Source organism: Zonotrichia albicollis, chromosome 20 (assembly GCF_047830755.1).
Source record: "Zonotrichia albicollis isolate bZonAlb1 chromosome 20, bZonAlb1.hap1, whole genome shotgun sequence".
In the NCBI taxonomy this organism is placed as follows: Eukaryota; Metazoa; Chordata; class Aves; order Passeriformes; family Passerellidae; genus Zonotrichia; species Zonotrichia albicollis.
This window is the reverse complement of record NC_133838.1, coordinates 11000918-11018580: the sequence shown is the minus strand read 5'-3', so window position 1 is coordinate 11018580 and position 17663 is coordinate 11000918. Positions and strand designations below refer to the sequence as shown.

General features: G+C 62.7%; 1 protein-coding gene across 3 annotated transcripts in view; it reads right to left on the bottom strand.

Moving 5' to 3' along the window:
• Window positions 1-17663, bottom strand: part of NHSL3 (NHS like 3) — a 25723-nt gene extending 8060 nt beyond the window's left edge. The window contains exon 1 of one of the 3 annotated variants that reach the window (XM_074555870.1): window positions 16990-17663. In XM_074555870.1, the coding sequence (XP_074411971.1) occupies window positions 16990-17653 (664 nt within the window). In that variant the 5' untranslated portion in view covers window positions 17654-17663. Of the gene's footprint in view, window positions 1-536; window positions 1071-8470; window positions 8735-16989 lie in introns of those variants that run through there. The other 2 variants (XM_074555872.1, XM_074555871.1) reach the window with 2 other exon arrangements.

Here is a 17663-nt window from a genome sequence, read left to right as displayed (position 1 = left end):
AGCAGCACCCACCACCCCTCATCCCCCGAGCCCCCCGTGTCCCTGCACCCCCAAGGGCCAGGCAGCGAGGCAGCCGTGCTGAGTCTCCCGCACACAAAGGGAGCAGGCCTGGAACAATGGAGCCTCCCGCCCTGCCGCCATGCCGGCCTCTGCCTCCGCCAGCACCGGGGCGCGGTGTGAGCGGGCACCGGGGCACGGCCCGGCGGGTGCTGCCACCCCAATCCCCCGTGCCGCTGTAAAATCGCTGCAGGCGGCACAAGACACCCTCAGCCCCCCCAGCATCATGTCCCTAACCCGCTTTTCTCCCCCAGTTTCGGCAGCTTGACCCCCCCCAGATGTGCTGGGCAGAGGAGCGCAGTGATTTATCCATGCCGGTAACTCCAGGGCTGGGTGACCTTCCCTGCCCTCCCCCGGGGGTGGCACAGCCCCCTGCCCGCTGCCGTGGGCGAGCAGCCCGGGGTGGGCCGGGGGGTCCCGGCGGGCAGGGGTTGTGTAAGGACAGGGCTCTGCTCCCTCCCTGCCCGCTGCTCACTCACCCTTCTTCTTGAAGAAAGCCAGCAGCGAGGAGAGATTCCTGCCCATGAAAACCACCATGGTGGCCGGGGAGAGGGTCTGGTCCCCAGGGATTGGGGGGCTCCGCCGCCCCCCGAGGATGCTCAGCCTGTTGTGCCGCTCTCACCCGGTGTGTGCCGGCGGGGCGGATGCCGGCGGCCCCCGGCTCCCTCCCTCCCTCCTCATCCGCACGGGCGGGAGGATGCTCGGCCAGGCGAACACGCTCCGGCGCAGCTGCTCGAGAGCAGGGAGCAGCCTGAGCCGGGGACGGCTGCGCGGTGGCAGGAGGGGACAGTCCCCGGCAGGAGGGGACAGCCCCAGCTGCGCCCACCGCTCCCTCGGACTCGGAGAAGGGAAGAGGGGGCCCCTCCTCTGGCCCCCGGCCCTCCCGCCTCCTCCCACGCACGGCACAGACCACAGGGATCTGTTCTTCCAGGCTCGGGGCCAGCATTTCCCCCGCTCCTCCCTCCTGGACCCCTGGGACTCCCCAGGACCCTGCTGGGCACAGCAGCGCCGCAAACCAGTCCCTCCCTTCCACAACAGTGCGGCCAACTGGGAGGAACTGGGAGGGTTTGCACCTTGGCTATGACACAGCACAGGCAGCAGGGTGGCATTCCCCACGCCAGCCTGTCCCCAATGTCCCCCAGGACCCTGCCAGGAGAGCCCCATTCCGGGCAGGGAACACAGGACAGGGCCAGGGCTGTTTGTCCTCAGGGACAGGGCCACGTCACGGTCACAAGGGTTGGCAGCACGGGGGAAAACCAGCCCTGGGACCAGTCTAACCAGTAGCTCCAGTGCTGCTGCGGAGGCAGGTGAAAGCAGGGGCAGAAATGCCAGGCGATCACACAGTGGCACTGCCAGTCACTGTCCCCACCATGGAGGGCAGTGGGGGAGCTCCATGCCCCCCATTTCCAGGCGTTTTACCCCAAAAAGTGAACAGCACCCAGTGTTTACCCGTGTCCTTGTGCCAAACCCTCTGTCCCTGCCCTGCAGCACCCCAAGGGCTGTGTCAGGGTTTGTTCCAGCACAATGCAGGGTGGGCTCACCCAGCACAGGGTCCCAGCAGTGCCTGTGCAGCCCAAGGGACAGTTTGACCTTGTGAAGGACATCTCTGTGTCCCCAGCCAGGCAGCTCTGGGCTCAGCGAGGATTTCTTCCCTGGAATTCCAACAGCAGCAGCTCCCTGGCTGTGCCTTAACCAGCACCTGCTCCAGGATGGGCCCTGCTGCCCACTCACCCCCGAGAAGGTGCTGGTGGGGTTGGGCAGAGGCTCCCCAGCTCTTTGCACAGCACAAGTGGAAAAGGGACATAATCAAAGGGCTGAGGATGCACAAAGCAGGCAGCCACGTGCTGAGCTGAGCCCTGCCCTCAGCTCTGGGCAGCCTGAGCCCAGGAAGGGCCACAGGTGGTGGCAGCTGGCAGGGACACTGCTCCTGGCTCCATGGGTCAGGGTCCAGCCTTCCAGCTCTGCCCACAGGGATGGGAGTGCAACAGGACCCTCTCCATGGCACCATGGACTGCACAGACCCCCCTCCATGGCACCAGGGACTGCACAGACCCCTCCATGGCACCAGGGACTGCACAGACCCCATCCATGGCACCAGGGACTGCAACAAACCCCATCCATGGCACCAGGGACTGCACAGACCCCCCTCCATGGCACCAGGGACTGCAACAAACCCCATCCATGGCACCAGGGACTGCACAGACCCCCCTCCATGGCACCATGGACTGCAACAAACCCCATCCATGGCACCATGGACTGCAACAAACCCCATCCATGGCACCAGGGACTGCACAGACCCCATCCATGGCACCAGGGACTGCACAGACCCCCTCCATGGCACCATGGACTGCAACAAACCCCATCCATGGCACCAGGGACTGCACAGACCCCCCATCCATGGCACCAGGGACTGCAACAAACCCCATCCATGGCACCAGGAGCTCCCCCAGTAAAGGGAAACAGCCCCTCCCGAGCTGCTGGTGCAGGGCCCAGGCATAGCTGAGCTTCAGCCCAGGTGGAAGCTGCTTCCAGGGCTGTGAGGACATTCCAGGTGCTGGCAGCCAGCCTGGCTCTGCTCCACCTTCCTGCCTGTGGCCCATTGCCCACACAGGACCTGGAGAACATCCCTCACTGATGGAGCCGTGTCTCTCTCCAGTGTGACGCCCCTGAGGAGGAGCTGCGACCTCCCAAAAGAGAATCCAGGGCTGAGCCAGGGCACGGAGGAGCCTCGTGGCAGCTCCGCTTCTCCCACTTCCTGTGACCTTCGCTACCTCATCATCCTCACCCAGCCAGCCTCACCCTGGCTCTGTCAACACATGGTGAAAGCTGCTGGAAACGGGGGCAATCCAGGAGGGACAGGGATCCCGGTGGGCTGGGGAATCCAGGAGGGAGAGGAGACCCGGTGGGCTGGGGAATCCAGGACGGGGAGGGATCCCGGTGGGCTGGGGAATCCAAGAGGGACAGGGATCACGGTGGGCTGGGGAATCCAAGAGGGAGAGGGGACCCGGTGGGCTGGGGAATCCAGGAGGGACAGGGGTCCCGGTGGGCTGGGGAATCCAAGAGGGACAGGGATCCCAGTGGGCTGGGGAATCCAGGAGGGACAGGGATCCCAGTGGGCTGGGGAATCCAAGAGGGACAGGGATTCCGATGGGCTGGGGAATCCAGGAGGGAGAGGGGACCTGGTGGGCTGGGGAATCCAGGAGGGACAGGGATCCCGGTGGGCTGGGGAATCCAAGAGGGAGAGGGGACCCGGTGGGCTGGGGAATCCAAGAGGGACAGGGATCCCGGTGGGCTGGGGAATCCAAGAGGGACAGGGATCCCGGTGGGCTGGGGAATCCAGGAGGGACAGGGATCCCGGTGGGCTGGGGAATCCAAGAGGGACAGGGATCCCAGTGGGCTGGGGAATCCAAGAGGGACAGGGATCCCGGTGGGCTGGGGAATCCAAGAGGGACAGGGATCCCGGTGGGCTGGGGAATCCAGAAGGGACTGGGATCCCGGTGGGCTGGGGAATCCAAGAGGGACAGGGATTCCGATGGGCTGGGGAATCCGGGACGGGGAGGGATCCCGGTGGGCTGGGGAAGCCGCTGCAGCTGCAGCCGCTGCCGGCAGCAACACGCCCGGTTTGCAGCCGGTGTCCCGGCCCCTGCGCATTCCTTGCGGTGCATCCCGGATCTCCCCGTGCCCTCCGGGCTGGGCTGACACACGTGCCTGGGCCACACGTGGCAGCGCGGCTCTCCCAGATAAGGAGGCAGGCACTCCTCAAGGATGGGCTTGGGGCTGGTCCCTGCTGCTGAGGGGGCAGAGCATCCCCGGAGCAAGGCACAGGGAGGGACAGGGAACACCAAACACCCTGCCTGAGACAGGCTGGGGGTACCAGAGTGGGCTCCACAAGGGCTGAGACCCCACAGAAGCTCAGCCAGGGTCACCCAGCCCGATGCTGCAAACACATCTCAGTGCTGGCCCAGCTCTCTCTCTCTGCTGCTCTTCACCTGGAGAGAGCCAGGGGACAAAATCCCATCTCGTGTCCCCCTCCTCGGCAGCCTGCGCCTCCTGCGAGCAGCAGGTTTGGCCGGGCTGGCTGCAAACATCCATCCGTGCCTGCTCGGCACTGCCCCGACTTGCCTGCTCCGCGGGTCCTGCGGCGGCTCCTGCCCGCCCCTCCACCGCCACTGACTCACCGCCCAAAAATGGGCAGGGGGGGAGCTCCGGCCGGGCGGGAAGGGGCTGCGAGGTCCCCAAAGGGATCTGTGTCCTGCTCTCAGCCCCTTCTCCCCGCAGCCAAGGCAGCAAAAGCCCCCCTGGTACACGGGGTTGATGCTCTCCCACCGCTCTGGGGGTCCCTCCCAGCACCATCCAGGTCTGGGCACTGCTCTGCTTGGTAACATCAATGGGGTGCACCAGGGACCCCATTCCTGAGAGCCCCATGGAGCTGTCAGGACCCTGACGGAGCTGTGCGCCAGTATCACAAAATATTCTCATTTGGAATGGATTTTATCCAGCCCTTCTGCTCCAGCATCCTGTCCCTCTGCTCCCTTTGCAACCTTGAATTCTTTAGGGTGTCTGGGAGCCCCTAAAGGCGACGAGCCCATTCCCTAAATCCGTGTCTCAGCACAGCATCCACGCCCTGGAACACCCCGGGGGACCCAGAGCACTGCAGGCAGGGTAAGAGCACAATAATATTGACAGTGGCTCTGGCCACACAGCCCCTGCTGCCAGCCCGCCCTGGGCCACACCTGGGGGCTGCTCCAGCCAGGAAAACATCTCCAGCAAGCAAATAAACACCGCCCCATCCCCGCTGCTGGCTCTGCTCTCAAACACGATCCCACGCAGAGCCTGAACTAAAATTAATTTCAACCGGGAAAACAAACTTGGATTGGTTTTTTTCTTCCTCTAAATCTCAGCGCAGAAAGCTGCCTGCTCTCACCTCGGGAGAAGGAGCTGGAGCGGGGTGAAATCCCACTTGGAGCGGAGCCGCGGCTCCAGTCGCCTCCAGCCACGGCTCCTGTCGTGACAGGAGCACTGAGGGTTGTGCAAGGGGCCCTGACCTCGCTGCTGTCCCACAGCCAGCCCTGAGGGGACACTCTGTGTCCCCTGCTCCCTGAGCCATCCCAGATGTGGGTAGCAGAGCAAAGGGGGACACAGGGCAGGAGCCCCCCAGGGCCCGGCTGTGCCTCATCCCTGCACAGCCTCCATCCCACCACGTCCCCACACCCTGCAGAAGCCACCGAACAGGTTTGAAGGTAAATAACAGCCAGGAGCCGGATCCGGGCGGGAACATCCCAGCTGGGGAGCGCAGGGAAAAGAGACACACAGAGGGTGACACCGGTGGCTGGGCTGGGCCACCAACACCTCCTCCTTCCATTCCCCAGAGCTTTATCACTCCTGATGTCCTTCCCTCGGTGTCTGCAGCCCCTCCGGTGCCCCGGGCTGGCTGTCCCCGCGTTGTTTGCAGGGCACCGGGTGCTCCTGCCACGGCAGAGGCGTTGCCTGTCGCAGCAGGCACCTGGCTCCCCGCAGGAGCCAGCCCGGCAGACGGATTAAGGACAAGACGTTGCAGGTTTTTTCCATGCACGGATCCCCCGTCCTTGCAAGCAGCAGCTCCCAACCCCGCGGGGCTTTTCCAGGGAAAGCTGCGGAGGTGCCGATTCCTCCCTTCCGTGGGGACGGACACGGAGAGGAGCTGCCACCAAACGGGGTGGGGGATACCCAGAGGCGCAGGGCAGGTCCCATCCCTGCCAAGGCAGCACGGCACGGCACGGCATGTCAGAGCCGAGATGCCTGCCCGGACACCACCGGGAAGGGCTCGGTGTCCCGGACATCACCGGGAAGGGCTCGGTGTCCCGGGCACAGCAGGATGCTGTCTGGAGGAAGCTCCTGTGTAAATCTCGGATTTGAGCCCCCGCCGGGACCGGGCCCCGCTCTCATCCGCCCCCCGGGTGTTTGCGGAGCCGGCCCAGCGTGGCGCTGGCACGGACAGAGCTCAGAGCTGCTCAGCCCACCCTGGAGCTGCCCTGCAGGAGCCGGCACTGCCGAGCGGCTCCACGGCTGCTGCTGGGGGCGTTCACAGCCACAGGAACCCCTGAGGAATTCGGACACCCCATCCCTGGAAGTGTTGGTGCAGCCTGGGGTAGTGGAAGATGTCCCTGCCCGTAGAATGGAACGCGATGAGCTTCAAGGTCCCTTCCAAATCAAACAATTCCAGGGTTTTTTTTTCTCTGTGCGCCACCAGGGGAGGCGGGTGCGGGGTGACCCCACACCCAGAGCTCATCGCCGCTGACTCCGCGGGGCGCAGCCTGGCCCGCAGCCACGTTCCTGCGCCCTGACTCAGCAGGGCCCGCCGGGGAGTCCCGATAAGGAGGCGATAAGAGGCTTCGGTCTCCCTGGGGCTCAAGGACCTTCCCCAGCATGGGCGAGAGGCTGCGGATGCCCCCGGAGCGAGCCAGGCCCCGCTCTGGCATGGGGAGCTGGGCACGGGGTGCGCGGGTTTGGCACCGGTGGGCAGAGTTTGGGTGGGATCAGCCACAGAAACACCCCAGTGCCCACCCTGCCCCTGGGGACCCTGCTCTGTCCCCTCAGCACCCAAAGGCTTGGGTGGCACCCTCAGCACCCACATGGCACAACACAAAACCATCAACACCGGGCACGGCAGGGCCAAATTCATTCCCAGTCACCAAAGAGGCAGGAACTGGGGACACTGGTCCTGCCACCCACCATATGCAATTGTCCCCCAGCCCAAAATCCAGAGGGACCCAGGGCGGTGCAGGGGGAGAGGGCAGCGGCAGGGCCGGCACACCCAGCCCCCAGCCGGTGATCCCTCCGAAACGCTGAAGCGACACAATGCAAATTCTTTGGCTTTGTGGCCGCCGCGCCGTTGCCATGGAGCCGGGGCAGAGAACAAACACAACTCGCCCCATGTTTTCTCAGCACCTTCCACCCCACGGCCCTCGGCCCCAGAGGCAGCCCTTGCCTGCCCCGGCTGTGCCGGTGCCACATCCCGCCCGCTCCGGGGCATCCCAGGTGGAGCAGGGCTTTCCTGGGGAGGGGAGGGATGCTCCTGGTTGGGGATGGACGAGGGACAGCCAAGGCTGGCAGGGATGGAGAGGAGGTGGAGGTCAGGCACGTGGAAAGGGTGAGGATGTGCGGGGATTGCAGCTCCAGCCCTTCCTGCACGGAGAGCACGGCCAGAGGAGCCTGCAGCCACCCCGGGGAGGATGAGGAGAGCCTGCAGTGAAGGGGATGCTGTCCCATGCGACTTCCTGCCTCAGTTTCCCCCAGCACTGAGCGGATTTCTCAGCCAGGACATTCCTGCTCCCTCTCCCTGTGCTCCTGCGGGGTCTCCCCATGCCAGGCCCCACCTCTGGGATGGTTTTGCTCCCATGGTTTTGTCCCCAGAGCTGACTCCAGGCCCTGTTTACCCCGAGTTCTCACGCCTGGCGGCTGCTGCTGTGAAGGGACACAGGGCAGGAGGGACAGCAGGGCCAAGGATCCCACAGGGCTGGTGGGAGAAAACTCCCCAGTTACCCCTGGGTGCTGCTGTCCTGCCCCATGATCCTGCCCACGCATCTCCCAGGGCTCCTCCTTGCCTCGGGCTGGGCTGGGGACACGGGGACAGTTTAATGACACCATGGGAGAGTCAGCAAGCCCGGGATGGGGACGATGTTACTGCGAGAGAGCTTCCCTCGATGTCACTGCGAGACCTTCCCTGCTGGCACACCCTGCCCTGACGGGGGAACCACGGAGGGAGCTCTCCAGGCACCCACGGGGCTCGCTGATCCGCGAGTGGGTCCAGCCTGGTGTGAGACCCTTTCCCTGCAGGAAAGATCTCAAAAGATCCCAGCCCCTGCTTCCTGCTGGGCTTTCCAGCATCCATGGAGACGGAGCATAAAGCAGCGGGGCAATGTGTGTGGACAGACAGACAGACGTACAGAGAGAGGGGGGAGCAGCCCCTGCAAGCACTCCCAGATCCCCGCGGCACAGAGAGAGAAACTGAGGCACGGGGTGAGAGCGGGAGGAAGGCGACGCTGGGATCCTGCTTGGAAAACAAATCAGTAAAATCGGGATCCCACTTGGAAAACAAATCAGTCACTGATCGGGATCCCACTTGGAAAACAAATCACTCCCTAATCCAGCTGATCCCGTCCCGATAGCGCGGCTGCTCCCGGCACAGCCAGGGCCGCTCCCCCAGCCCCACTCCGGGCTCGGGGGCCGATCCTGCCCCCCAACACCGGGAGGACACAGCAAACCCTCCCCTCACTCCTTGATTCTCCCCATCCCAGCCCAACAGGAGAACTTTCCCACTTTCCCAGCGCGATCCCTTCCAGCTCCGAGAGCAGGAACCCCAGGTATCCCCAGGTATCCCCAGCTATCCCCAGCTATCCCCAGGTATCCCCAGGTGTCCCCAGGTGTCCCCTACCTGCCCTGGGTTTCCCGGCGCGGCCGAAGGGCCAGGAGGTGCCAGGCTTGGTGCCCGCCGGGCTCCTCTTGCGGTGCGCGTTGCCCATGAGGCCGCTGCCGCCTCCACCGCGGCCGGGTGGAGGGCACCGCGGTGCTACATGGCCGGGCCGAGCCGAGCCGTGCCGGGACAGCCGGGGCCGGCCGTGGCTCCCATCGCGGCCCCGGCGGAGCCGAGCGCTCGCTCGCAGGCGGCCGAGCCGGAGCCAATGGTGCGGGCAGAGAGGAGGGGCCTGCCGGGATCAGCCGGCGGATCGCAGCACCCTCCCAGCCCCATCCCTGCGCCGGGGATGCCGGGGTGGTGCAGGGAGGCTGAGCGGGCTCGGGGAGACGCCCCGGTGGCCAAACAGCCCCGAGCAGCGCGGGGGTTTCGCTTCCCTGGAGTTCGCCACGATGCCACCACTCCGGCTGTCCCCAGCTCCAGCTGTACAACCCTCCCCGGGTGGGTTTTGCGGATGGGGAGACCCCCCCAGCCCGGCCAGGGGTAGGACAGCGTTACTATCAAGGCTATCGGAGCAAAGCGCCCGAGGCCACGGGCTGGGTCGTGCCGCTGCCCAAAGCCGGGGCGAGCACCCACATGCCAGCCTGGCGTGGGTGGCAACCCCCGGCACCCTCCCCACGGCCCCTCCTGGCTCTGCGGAGAGTCACGAGCACTTTGCTCACACTGCCGGCACCTTCCTGCCCTCTCCCGTGCACCTCAGCCTCTCCCTGCTCCAGGGCTGGCAGAAAATCCCCGGGAATTGCTGCTCCAAAACCCCCGGGAGTTGCTGCCCCAAAACCCCCGGGAGTTGCTGCCCCAAAATCTCTGGGAATTGCTGCCCCAAAATCCCCAGGAGTTGCTGCCCCAAAACCCCCGGGAATTGCTGCCCCAAAAGCCCCGGGAATTGCTGCTCCAAAACCCCCGGGAATTGCTGCCCCAAAAGCCCCAGGAATTGCTGCCCCAAAAGCCACGGGAGTTGCTGCCCCAAAACCCCCGGGAATTGCTGCCCCAAAATCCCCGGGAATTGCTGCTCCAAAACCCCGGGAATTGCTGCCCCAAAACCCCCGGGAATTGCTGCCCCCAAACCCCCGGGAATTGCTGCCCCAAAATCCCCGGGAATTGCTGCCCCAAAACCCCCGGGAGTTGCTGCCCCAAAATCTGCCCACACCACCCGGCCAAGCCCCTGCACGGCCCCTTCCCCAGGGCCACTTTCCCCTCCTGGTTTTTAATGAGAACATTAAATGCTGCGAGGGCAGGGAGGGGTCAGCCAGGCAGGCAGTGGTGGGCAATTCCTGCTGGCAATGTTTATGTTCCTTAGGTGATTCATCAAAGGCTGGGATAAATAGGAAGGAGGGTTTTGTGGGAAAGGCACAGAACCGGGGAGGTGGTGGAAGGAAGAAAGGGAAAAAAATTAAAGATCAACCAGCAGCTTTGTCCTGACCTCCCGAGGTGATCAGCACCGAATTAATCTTTGGACTTCAGTCTCCTCAGTAATGGAAATATTGATGGGTCAGCTCCTCAGCAGCTCGGTTGGGTGCCCAGGGCACGCTCAGCCGGGCAGGGACTGCCCCCGTGGGTTTGCTGCCCCATTGCTGTGGGAGATGAGGGCACCCAGTGGGGAGATATTCCCTGTTGGGCACTCCTGTTCACAGGACAGCCCTTCCACCTTGGGGCAGCGGGGATCAAACAAGGCCATGGGCACGCGAGGAGATCAGAGTGACCGATGTGTGCCCAGGGACTGGGGGACAGGATTTCACCTCTGGGCAGCCAGGGGCATCTCCGGGCTAGGATGAGGCTTCCTCCCACTGCCCAGCACCCCTGGGATTTCCATTTCCACCACTCTCACTCAGACCCTTCCCCAGAGCCTCAGGGGGCTCCTCTGCAGCCACCCAGAGCAAATCTCCCAATGCAGCTCCTTCATTTCTGTCCCTGGGAGAAGCAGGAAGGCTGGAGCTGCCCCAGATCCAGGGAGACACTTCCCCCTCCACTCCCAAAACAGACACCTTCCCTCCTTCCCTCCCTCCCTCCGTGCCAGCACTCGCTCAGGGAACCAACGCGGCCACCGAGGCGTCGCCGCCCCCGGGCACAGCTGAGATTGGGAGCCAGCCCCGGGCACCCCACGGGTGCCAAAAATACCCAGTGGCTTCTCTGAGATGGGCTAACACAGCCACGAGGAGCTGCAGCTCCTCCTGGGCCTCGTGCTTCGGTCCCTGCCCGATTTGGGGGGCTTGGAGCAGCATGGGGGGGTTCAGCATCCCCACAGACCCCATTGCTGATTCAGAGCACAAACCCCCCCGAAAGCTGAGGGCAGGATTGTCCTCATCCTGCATGCCAGAGCTGATGTTGCTGTGAGCAGGAATGTGGCTCAGGGGACAGCTGAGCACCCCAATTCCCTGCTCTGTGTTAGAACCTCAAAGGGGAGAGGAGGGGAAGCACCCTCAGCCTCCCACGGGGAGCTGGGGGACAGAGATTGCAGGCAGAATCCCTTCTCCAGGCCAGAAATCCCTGGTTTGATTCCCTGAGAGAGCTCTGATAAGAGCCTGGAGCAGCAGAGAAGCTGTTCCTGAGATACAGATCTGCTCAGCACGGCGTGACTGCCCCGAGCACACCTGATCCCCACAAAGTCACACATTCCCTGGCTCAGAGGGGCCAGTGCAGGCATGGGGACCCCCGTGTGCTGTCACAGGGGGCAGATCTGTCCCTGCTGGTGCTCTGTCCATCCCTCCTGGTGCTCTGTCCATCCCTCCTGCTGTTTCACCTGCTCCTTCTGGAGCTTTCTAAACCCGACCCCATCTCCCAGCAAACACTGAGCTGCCTGAACGAGAAAGGAATTCAGCCCTTGTTCCCTTCACGGGGAAGTAAAGCTCAGCGAGGCAAAGGTAACACCAAAACCCCACTTGAGATCCCCAATCATTAACAGAAATACATAACCAGAAGGGTTTCAAATGATTTCCTGCTCCAGCCGGAGTCCAGGCCGGCTCTGCTGATGACAGGACCAGCTCCAGCCCCCAGAGCTGGAGGGTCAGGTGGATTTTATCCATGCTCAGCACGCCCAGCCCCAGGCTCTGGCTCCTGCTTGGCAGGGAAATGGTTTTTCACTTCATCCTTGCCCAGCTCTTCACCTTGCAGCGGGTTCTGTTCCCATCGCTGCCGGGGCTGCAGTCAATGATGATATTGTCTTATGAAACCAGAGCTCCCTGGCACGGGGGAAACCTGACCCCGCAGAAATCGCTTTATCGGATCTCAGGGAACGTTGTTCTGGGGAGAAATCCTCCCGCTTGTCTCCAGGTGGAATGGCTGTGCCTGCAGACACACCTCTCTTTGTTCCCCCGTGCCAGGCCAGGCCAGCCAGGGGATTCCTGCTGCTCACATTTGCTCCAGTGTCACTCTGTGCCTCTGGCAGGTTAACAAACTCATTCCCACACACACACACACACAGAGCAATCCCTCTCCTCTCCCCTCTGAGCTCAACTGTGTTTGCACCAAACCCTGCGTGGCAGCAGAGGATGGAGGAAATCATGGGCCAGGGACATCCCACAGCTCGGCCCCACATTTCCCCGAGGGCTCACGTGCACCCTGTGGCATCAAACAGCACCAGCACAGAATCACAGGGTTATTAAGGTTGGAAAAACCCTCCAAGATCACCAAAGCCAACCTGTGATCAAGCCCCACCTTGTCAGCCAGCCCAGAGCACCAAGTGCCACGTCCAGCTGTTCCTTGAACGCCTCCCAGTGCTTAAAATCCTTTTCCATGAAGGAGCTGAGCACGATCCCCAGCACAGCCCAGCCCCTCCACCCTCTGCTCACCCTGCACATGGCAAATCCCCAGTCCCAACAAGCACTTGCTGCTGCTACAAAGCAGCTGTGAGCCTTGAAAAGCTTTATTTTTAACAGCACATTTTATCCCCCACCCCAGTGCAGGAAATCATTGCTGCTGGACTAAGCTGGCATCAAAAAAGGAGAAAAAAAAAAAAGAAAAAAGAAAAAAAAAAAAGCCAACCCTAATTTAATATTTCTGGAACATCGATTCCTTTACTTCGTCAAGGAATTAAGAGGAATGTTGTGAAAGCTGGATAAAGCAGCAGCCAAAAAAAACCAGACTAAAAGCTCTGGATCACAGCAGCAGCTCATCCTTCATCCCAGAGCTGTTTTCTCACCTCTGCACCCCAAAATGCAGCCCAGGCAGTGCCAGCAGCCGGGCACCCTAAATCCCTGCTCTGTTTTTATCCTTGGCACAGCCCAGCTGCTCAGCTCCCACCCCAGGGCTCAATCACTGCTCTGCCTCCAAAGGTTATTGTGGAAATAAACACGGCTGGGATGATGGGACAGCACCAGCAGCCAGCAGGGCCATCCAGACAAAGAGGGCACAGCACCCAGAGGATGCAATTCCAGCTGGGATGGATCCATCCAGCACCCAGAGGCTGCAATTCCAGCTGGGATGGATCCATCCAGCACCCAGGGGATGCAATTCCACCGGGGATGGATCCATCCAGCATCCAGGGGATGCAATTCCAGCTGGGATGGATCCATCCAGCACCCAGGGGATGCAATTCCAGCTGGGATGGAGCCTGGCATGGAGCAGGGCCCATTCACCAAACAGGGCACAGAACCCAGGGGGTGCAGTTCCAGCTGGGATGGATCCATCCAGCACCCAGGGGATGCAATTCCAGCGGGGATGGATCCATCCAGCATCCAGAGGATGCAATTCCAGCGGGGATGGATCCATCCAGCATCCAGAGGATGCAATTCCAGCTGGGATGGATCCATCCAGCACCCAGGGGATGCAATTCCAGCTGGGATGGATCCATCCAGCACCCAGAGGATGCAATTCCAGCTGGGATGGATCCATCCAGCACCCAGGGGATGCAATTCCAGCGGGGATGGAGCAGGGCCCATCCACCAAACAGGGCACAGCATCCAGGGGATGTAATTCCAGCTGGGATGGATCCATCCAGCACCCAGGGGATGCAATTCCAGCTGGGATGGAGCCTGGCATGGAGCAGGGCCCATTCACCAAACAGGGCACAGCACCCAGAGGATGCAATTCCAGCTGGGATGGATCCATCCAGCACCCAGGGGATGCAATTCCAGCTGGGATGGATCCATCCAGCATCCAGAGGCTGCAATTCCAGCTGGGATGGAGCAGGGTCCATTCACCAAACAGGGCACAGCATCCAGGGGATGCAATTCCAGCTGGGATGAATCCTGGCATGGAGCAGGGCCCATTCACCAAACAGGGCACAGAACCCAGAGGATGCAATTCCAGCTGGGATGGATCCCTCCAGCACCCAGAGGATGCAATTCCAGCTGGCATGGAGCAGGGCCCATCCACCAAACAGGGCACAGCATCCAGAGGCTGCAATTCCAGCTGGGATGGATCCATCCAGCACCCAGGGGATGCAATTCCAGCTGGGATGGATCCATCCCCCCATCCCAGAGCCACTGGTGTCCCCCAGAGGTGGCTGATGGAGGGGATTAGGGAGCTTTTCCTCCCAGCCCAGCTGTTTGGGCAGCCAGAGATGGGGTTGCTGATAGCCAGGGAGCCACGGGATTGATCCAAAGTGGAAATGCTCTCATCATCCTCCCTCTGCCTGGTGGTAGTGCTGAGCAATGCCAGCCTCAGCAGCACCCACAGCACATGGATGGATGGATGGATGGATGGATGGATGGATAGATGGATGATGGATGGATGGATGGATGGATGGATGGATGGATGCTGAGGATGGATGGATGCTGGGGAAGGATGGATGGATGGATGATGGATGGATGGATGATGGATGGATGGATGGATGGATGGATGAATGGATGGATGATGGATGGATGGATGGATGGATGGATGGATGGATGGATGGATGCTGGGGATGGATGGATGGATGGATGGATGGATGGATGCTGGGGATGGATGATGGATGGGTGGATGGATGGGTGCCGGGGATGGATGGATGGATGGATGGATGGATGGATGGATGGATGGATGGATGATGGATGGATGGATGGATGATGGATGGATGGATGGATGGATGGATGGATGGATGGATGATGGATGGATGGATGGATGGATGGATGGATGGATGGATGGATGGATGCTGGGGATGGATGGATGGATGGATGGATGGATGATGGATGGATGGATGGATGGATGGATGGATGGATGGATGGATGGATGGATGCCGGGGATGGATGGATGCTGGTAACCTCAGTGTGCGCTGGAGGGCACAGCAGAGCTGGAGGTGCTGGAGCAGGGACGGGTTCCTTGCGTGCTCTCCATGCTGGAACCACACAGGGAGGCTGATTCAGTTACAACCACTGCACATCCGTGCTGAATCCCCCAGAGATGTGAGGGAATTTGGGGCACCTCTCATCCCAAAAGCACAGACAGAGGGGATGAGACCCCCAGGCTGGGGCACTGAACAACCCCTCCATCACCAGCACGGGCTGTGGGCACTCAGAAGAGCTCTCCTGGGTGTGTCTGCTGGGACAGCAGGCTGGCAGTGCAGTGACACAGCCCTGGCTGCCACAGCGAGGTCCCCGAGCTGTGACCCTGGCAGGCCGTGACTTGGCATTTTGAGGATTAGCTGGTGAGCGGTACAACTTCAGGGGAAGGGAAAAAAAAAAAAAAATGGAAAAAAAGGGCTGGCAGAGCTGCTGGGGGCGTTTCTGCTGTGAAGAGGAACATCACATGCTCCGGCACATCTCGTTTTTTCTGCTCAGGTTTCAGTGCTGGGCTGTGGCAGCAGCATCCACACACGGAGAGCTGGGAAGGAACCACCAGCAGCATGTGATGGATCAGCCCAGGAGAGAGCTCAGGCTCAGCCCAGGAGAGAGCTCAGGCTCAGCCCAGGAGAGAGCTCAGCTCTTCCCAAGCCTCTTTTCCCTTTGCACAGCCACTCCTGTCCTAGCACAGATCTCCATGTGCTTCTCCACACAGCGTGCAAGGAAATTCACTCCCTGGAGCAAATTGAGGAAGAAAGTCCCAGCTGACACCCTGCTGTGCTTGAGTGCCACAGGAGAGGCCTCTCCCTTGGCAAAAAGAGCCAAAACTTCCCTGCCAGAGGTGCCTGCAGGGAGGGCAGGGCTGTGACACAGACGGTGTCCCCGGCACTCTGGGGTGGGACAGGATTTTGGGGTGATACCTCCCTCAATTGGGACGTGCCAAAAGAGCGCTGAGGAGAGGAGCATGACCAGACAAGCCAGCACCCATGGCTCTGCCAAAGCTGCCTGGCAGAGCCCTTGGATCCCCAAAAGCTCCAGGATGGGGGGACCCAGAGCAGCTTCTCTGTAGGATTGTCCTGGCCGAGGTGGTGGCAGGGACGGGAGCGGGCACGGAGGCAGCAGCCACCCAGGAGCCGGGGCCAGGGCCATATCTGGGGCAGGAAGGGCCACACCTGGAGCACGCAAACACCCTGCCCAGGAGGAGGAGGAGGAGGAGGAGGAGGTGGCAGCGGCTGGCATCCCTCCAGAATTCCCTCAGCCCCAGTGACCTTCTGACTCAGCGCAGGAGAACCTACCCAGTGAACCGGCACCAGCCCTCGGGGCCGCGGCCAGACCGTGCCAGGGACTGCCGGATCCATCCTGCTGCCACCACTGCCACCACCACTGCCACCACCAAGGCCATTGCCACCACCACTGCCACCACCACGGCCACCTCCTTCAGCTGCTGCTGCCACCACGGCCAGCAACTCCACCCCACCTGTGTCCCTCCTGTGCCCCCTCTTTAGCCACGTCCGTGGTCACCACCTCAAGTCCTCTCCAGCCCCCACAGTGACCCCTCTTTGGCCACTTCCAGGGTCAGCAGCCTGACCCTCCTTGGCTTCCACCATGACACCTCCTCGGCCTCCATGGCCGCCACCTTGACCTCTCCTTCACCAGCTCCTCCATGGCCACGGCTGTGACTCCTCCTTGGCCTCAGCCACCACCCTGAGCCCTCCACAGCCACCAACCTCATTCCTCCTTGGCCAGCACTGTGAACAACACCCCAACACCTCCATGGCCACCACCCCACACTGCCAGCACTCCAACCCCACTGTGGCCACCACCGTGACCCTCCTCAGCCACCACCACCTCAACACCTCTTTGAGCAGCACCCTGAAATCTCCTCATCCACCTCTGCCGTGGCCACCACTGTGACCCCTTTGTAAGTGCCACCATGGCCACCACCGTGACCCCTCCTAAGTGCCACCGTGGCCACCATGGTGCCCTCCTAAGTGCCACCATGGCCACCACCATGACCCCTCTGTAAGTGCCACCATGGCCACCACTGTGCCCCCTCCTTAGGTGCCACCTATCCACCACCGTGCCCCCTCCTAAGTGCCACTGTGGCCACCACTGTGACCCCTCCTAAGTGCCACTGTGACCCCTCCTAAGTGCTATCGTGGCCACCCCCGTGCCCCCTCCTTAGGTGCCACCTATCCACCACCGTGACCCCTCCTCAAGTGCCGCTGTGGCCACCACCGTGACCCCTCCTTCGGTGCCACCGTGGCCACCTCCCCGCCCGCTCCTCACCTGCTCCCTCCGTCCCTCCCGAGCCTCCGCCGTCCTTGTGCGGCCGCCGCCGGCCCCGGAACCAGCTGAACGCCCGGCGCAGCGAGTTCGCCCGGGCCTTCTTCCGCCGGGGGGGATCCCCGGGAGCCCCCTCCGAGCCTCCGCCGCCGCCGCCCCGCTCCGGGTCCCGCTCTCCGCCCGCCGCAGGTGCAGCCCCGGCGGACATGGCCGCGGGCAGCGCCCCGCACCGCCCCGCACCGCCGGCAGCCGCTGCCCATAGGGCCGGGCCCGCCCGGCTCGGCTCGGCTCGGCTCGGCCCGGCTCCCGCTGCAGCCCCGGCCCCGCTCCGGGCTCCCGCCGAGCGCCCGGCGCCGACGGAAAGTTTCTGTGCGAGGCGGGGCCGGGCTGCGGGAGCTCCGCCCGCACCGGCGCCCGCCCCTCCGTCACCCGCAGGTGGCCCCGGGGGCGTGGGGACCGGGGAGCTTCCCCTTGGTGCCACCGGGGCTCCCCGGGGTGCTCTGCCCGTTCCCCGGTGCGTCCCGGCTTTGTCGCCTCGCTCTGCGTGCGGGGACAGCGGGGGTCGGTGCCAGCCCTCGGGACCCTCTGTGGGGCTGAGCATCAGCGGGAGGAGAGAGCAGGAAAACGGAGAAACACCGAGAGGAGCGCGGAATTCCAGCATCGTCATCCCGGGGCGG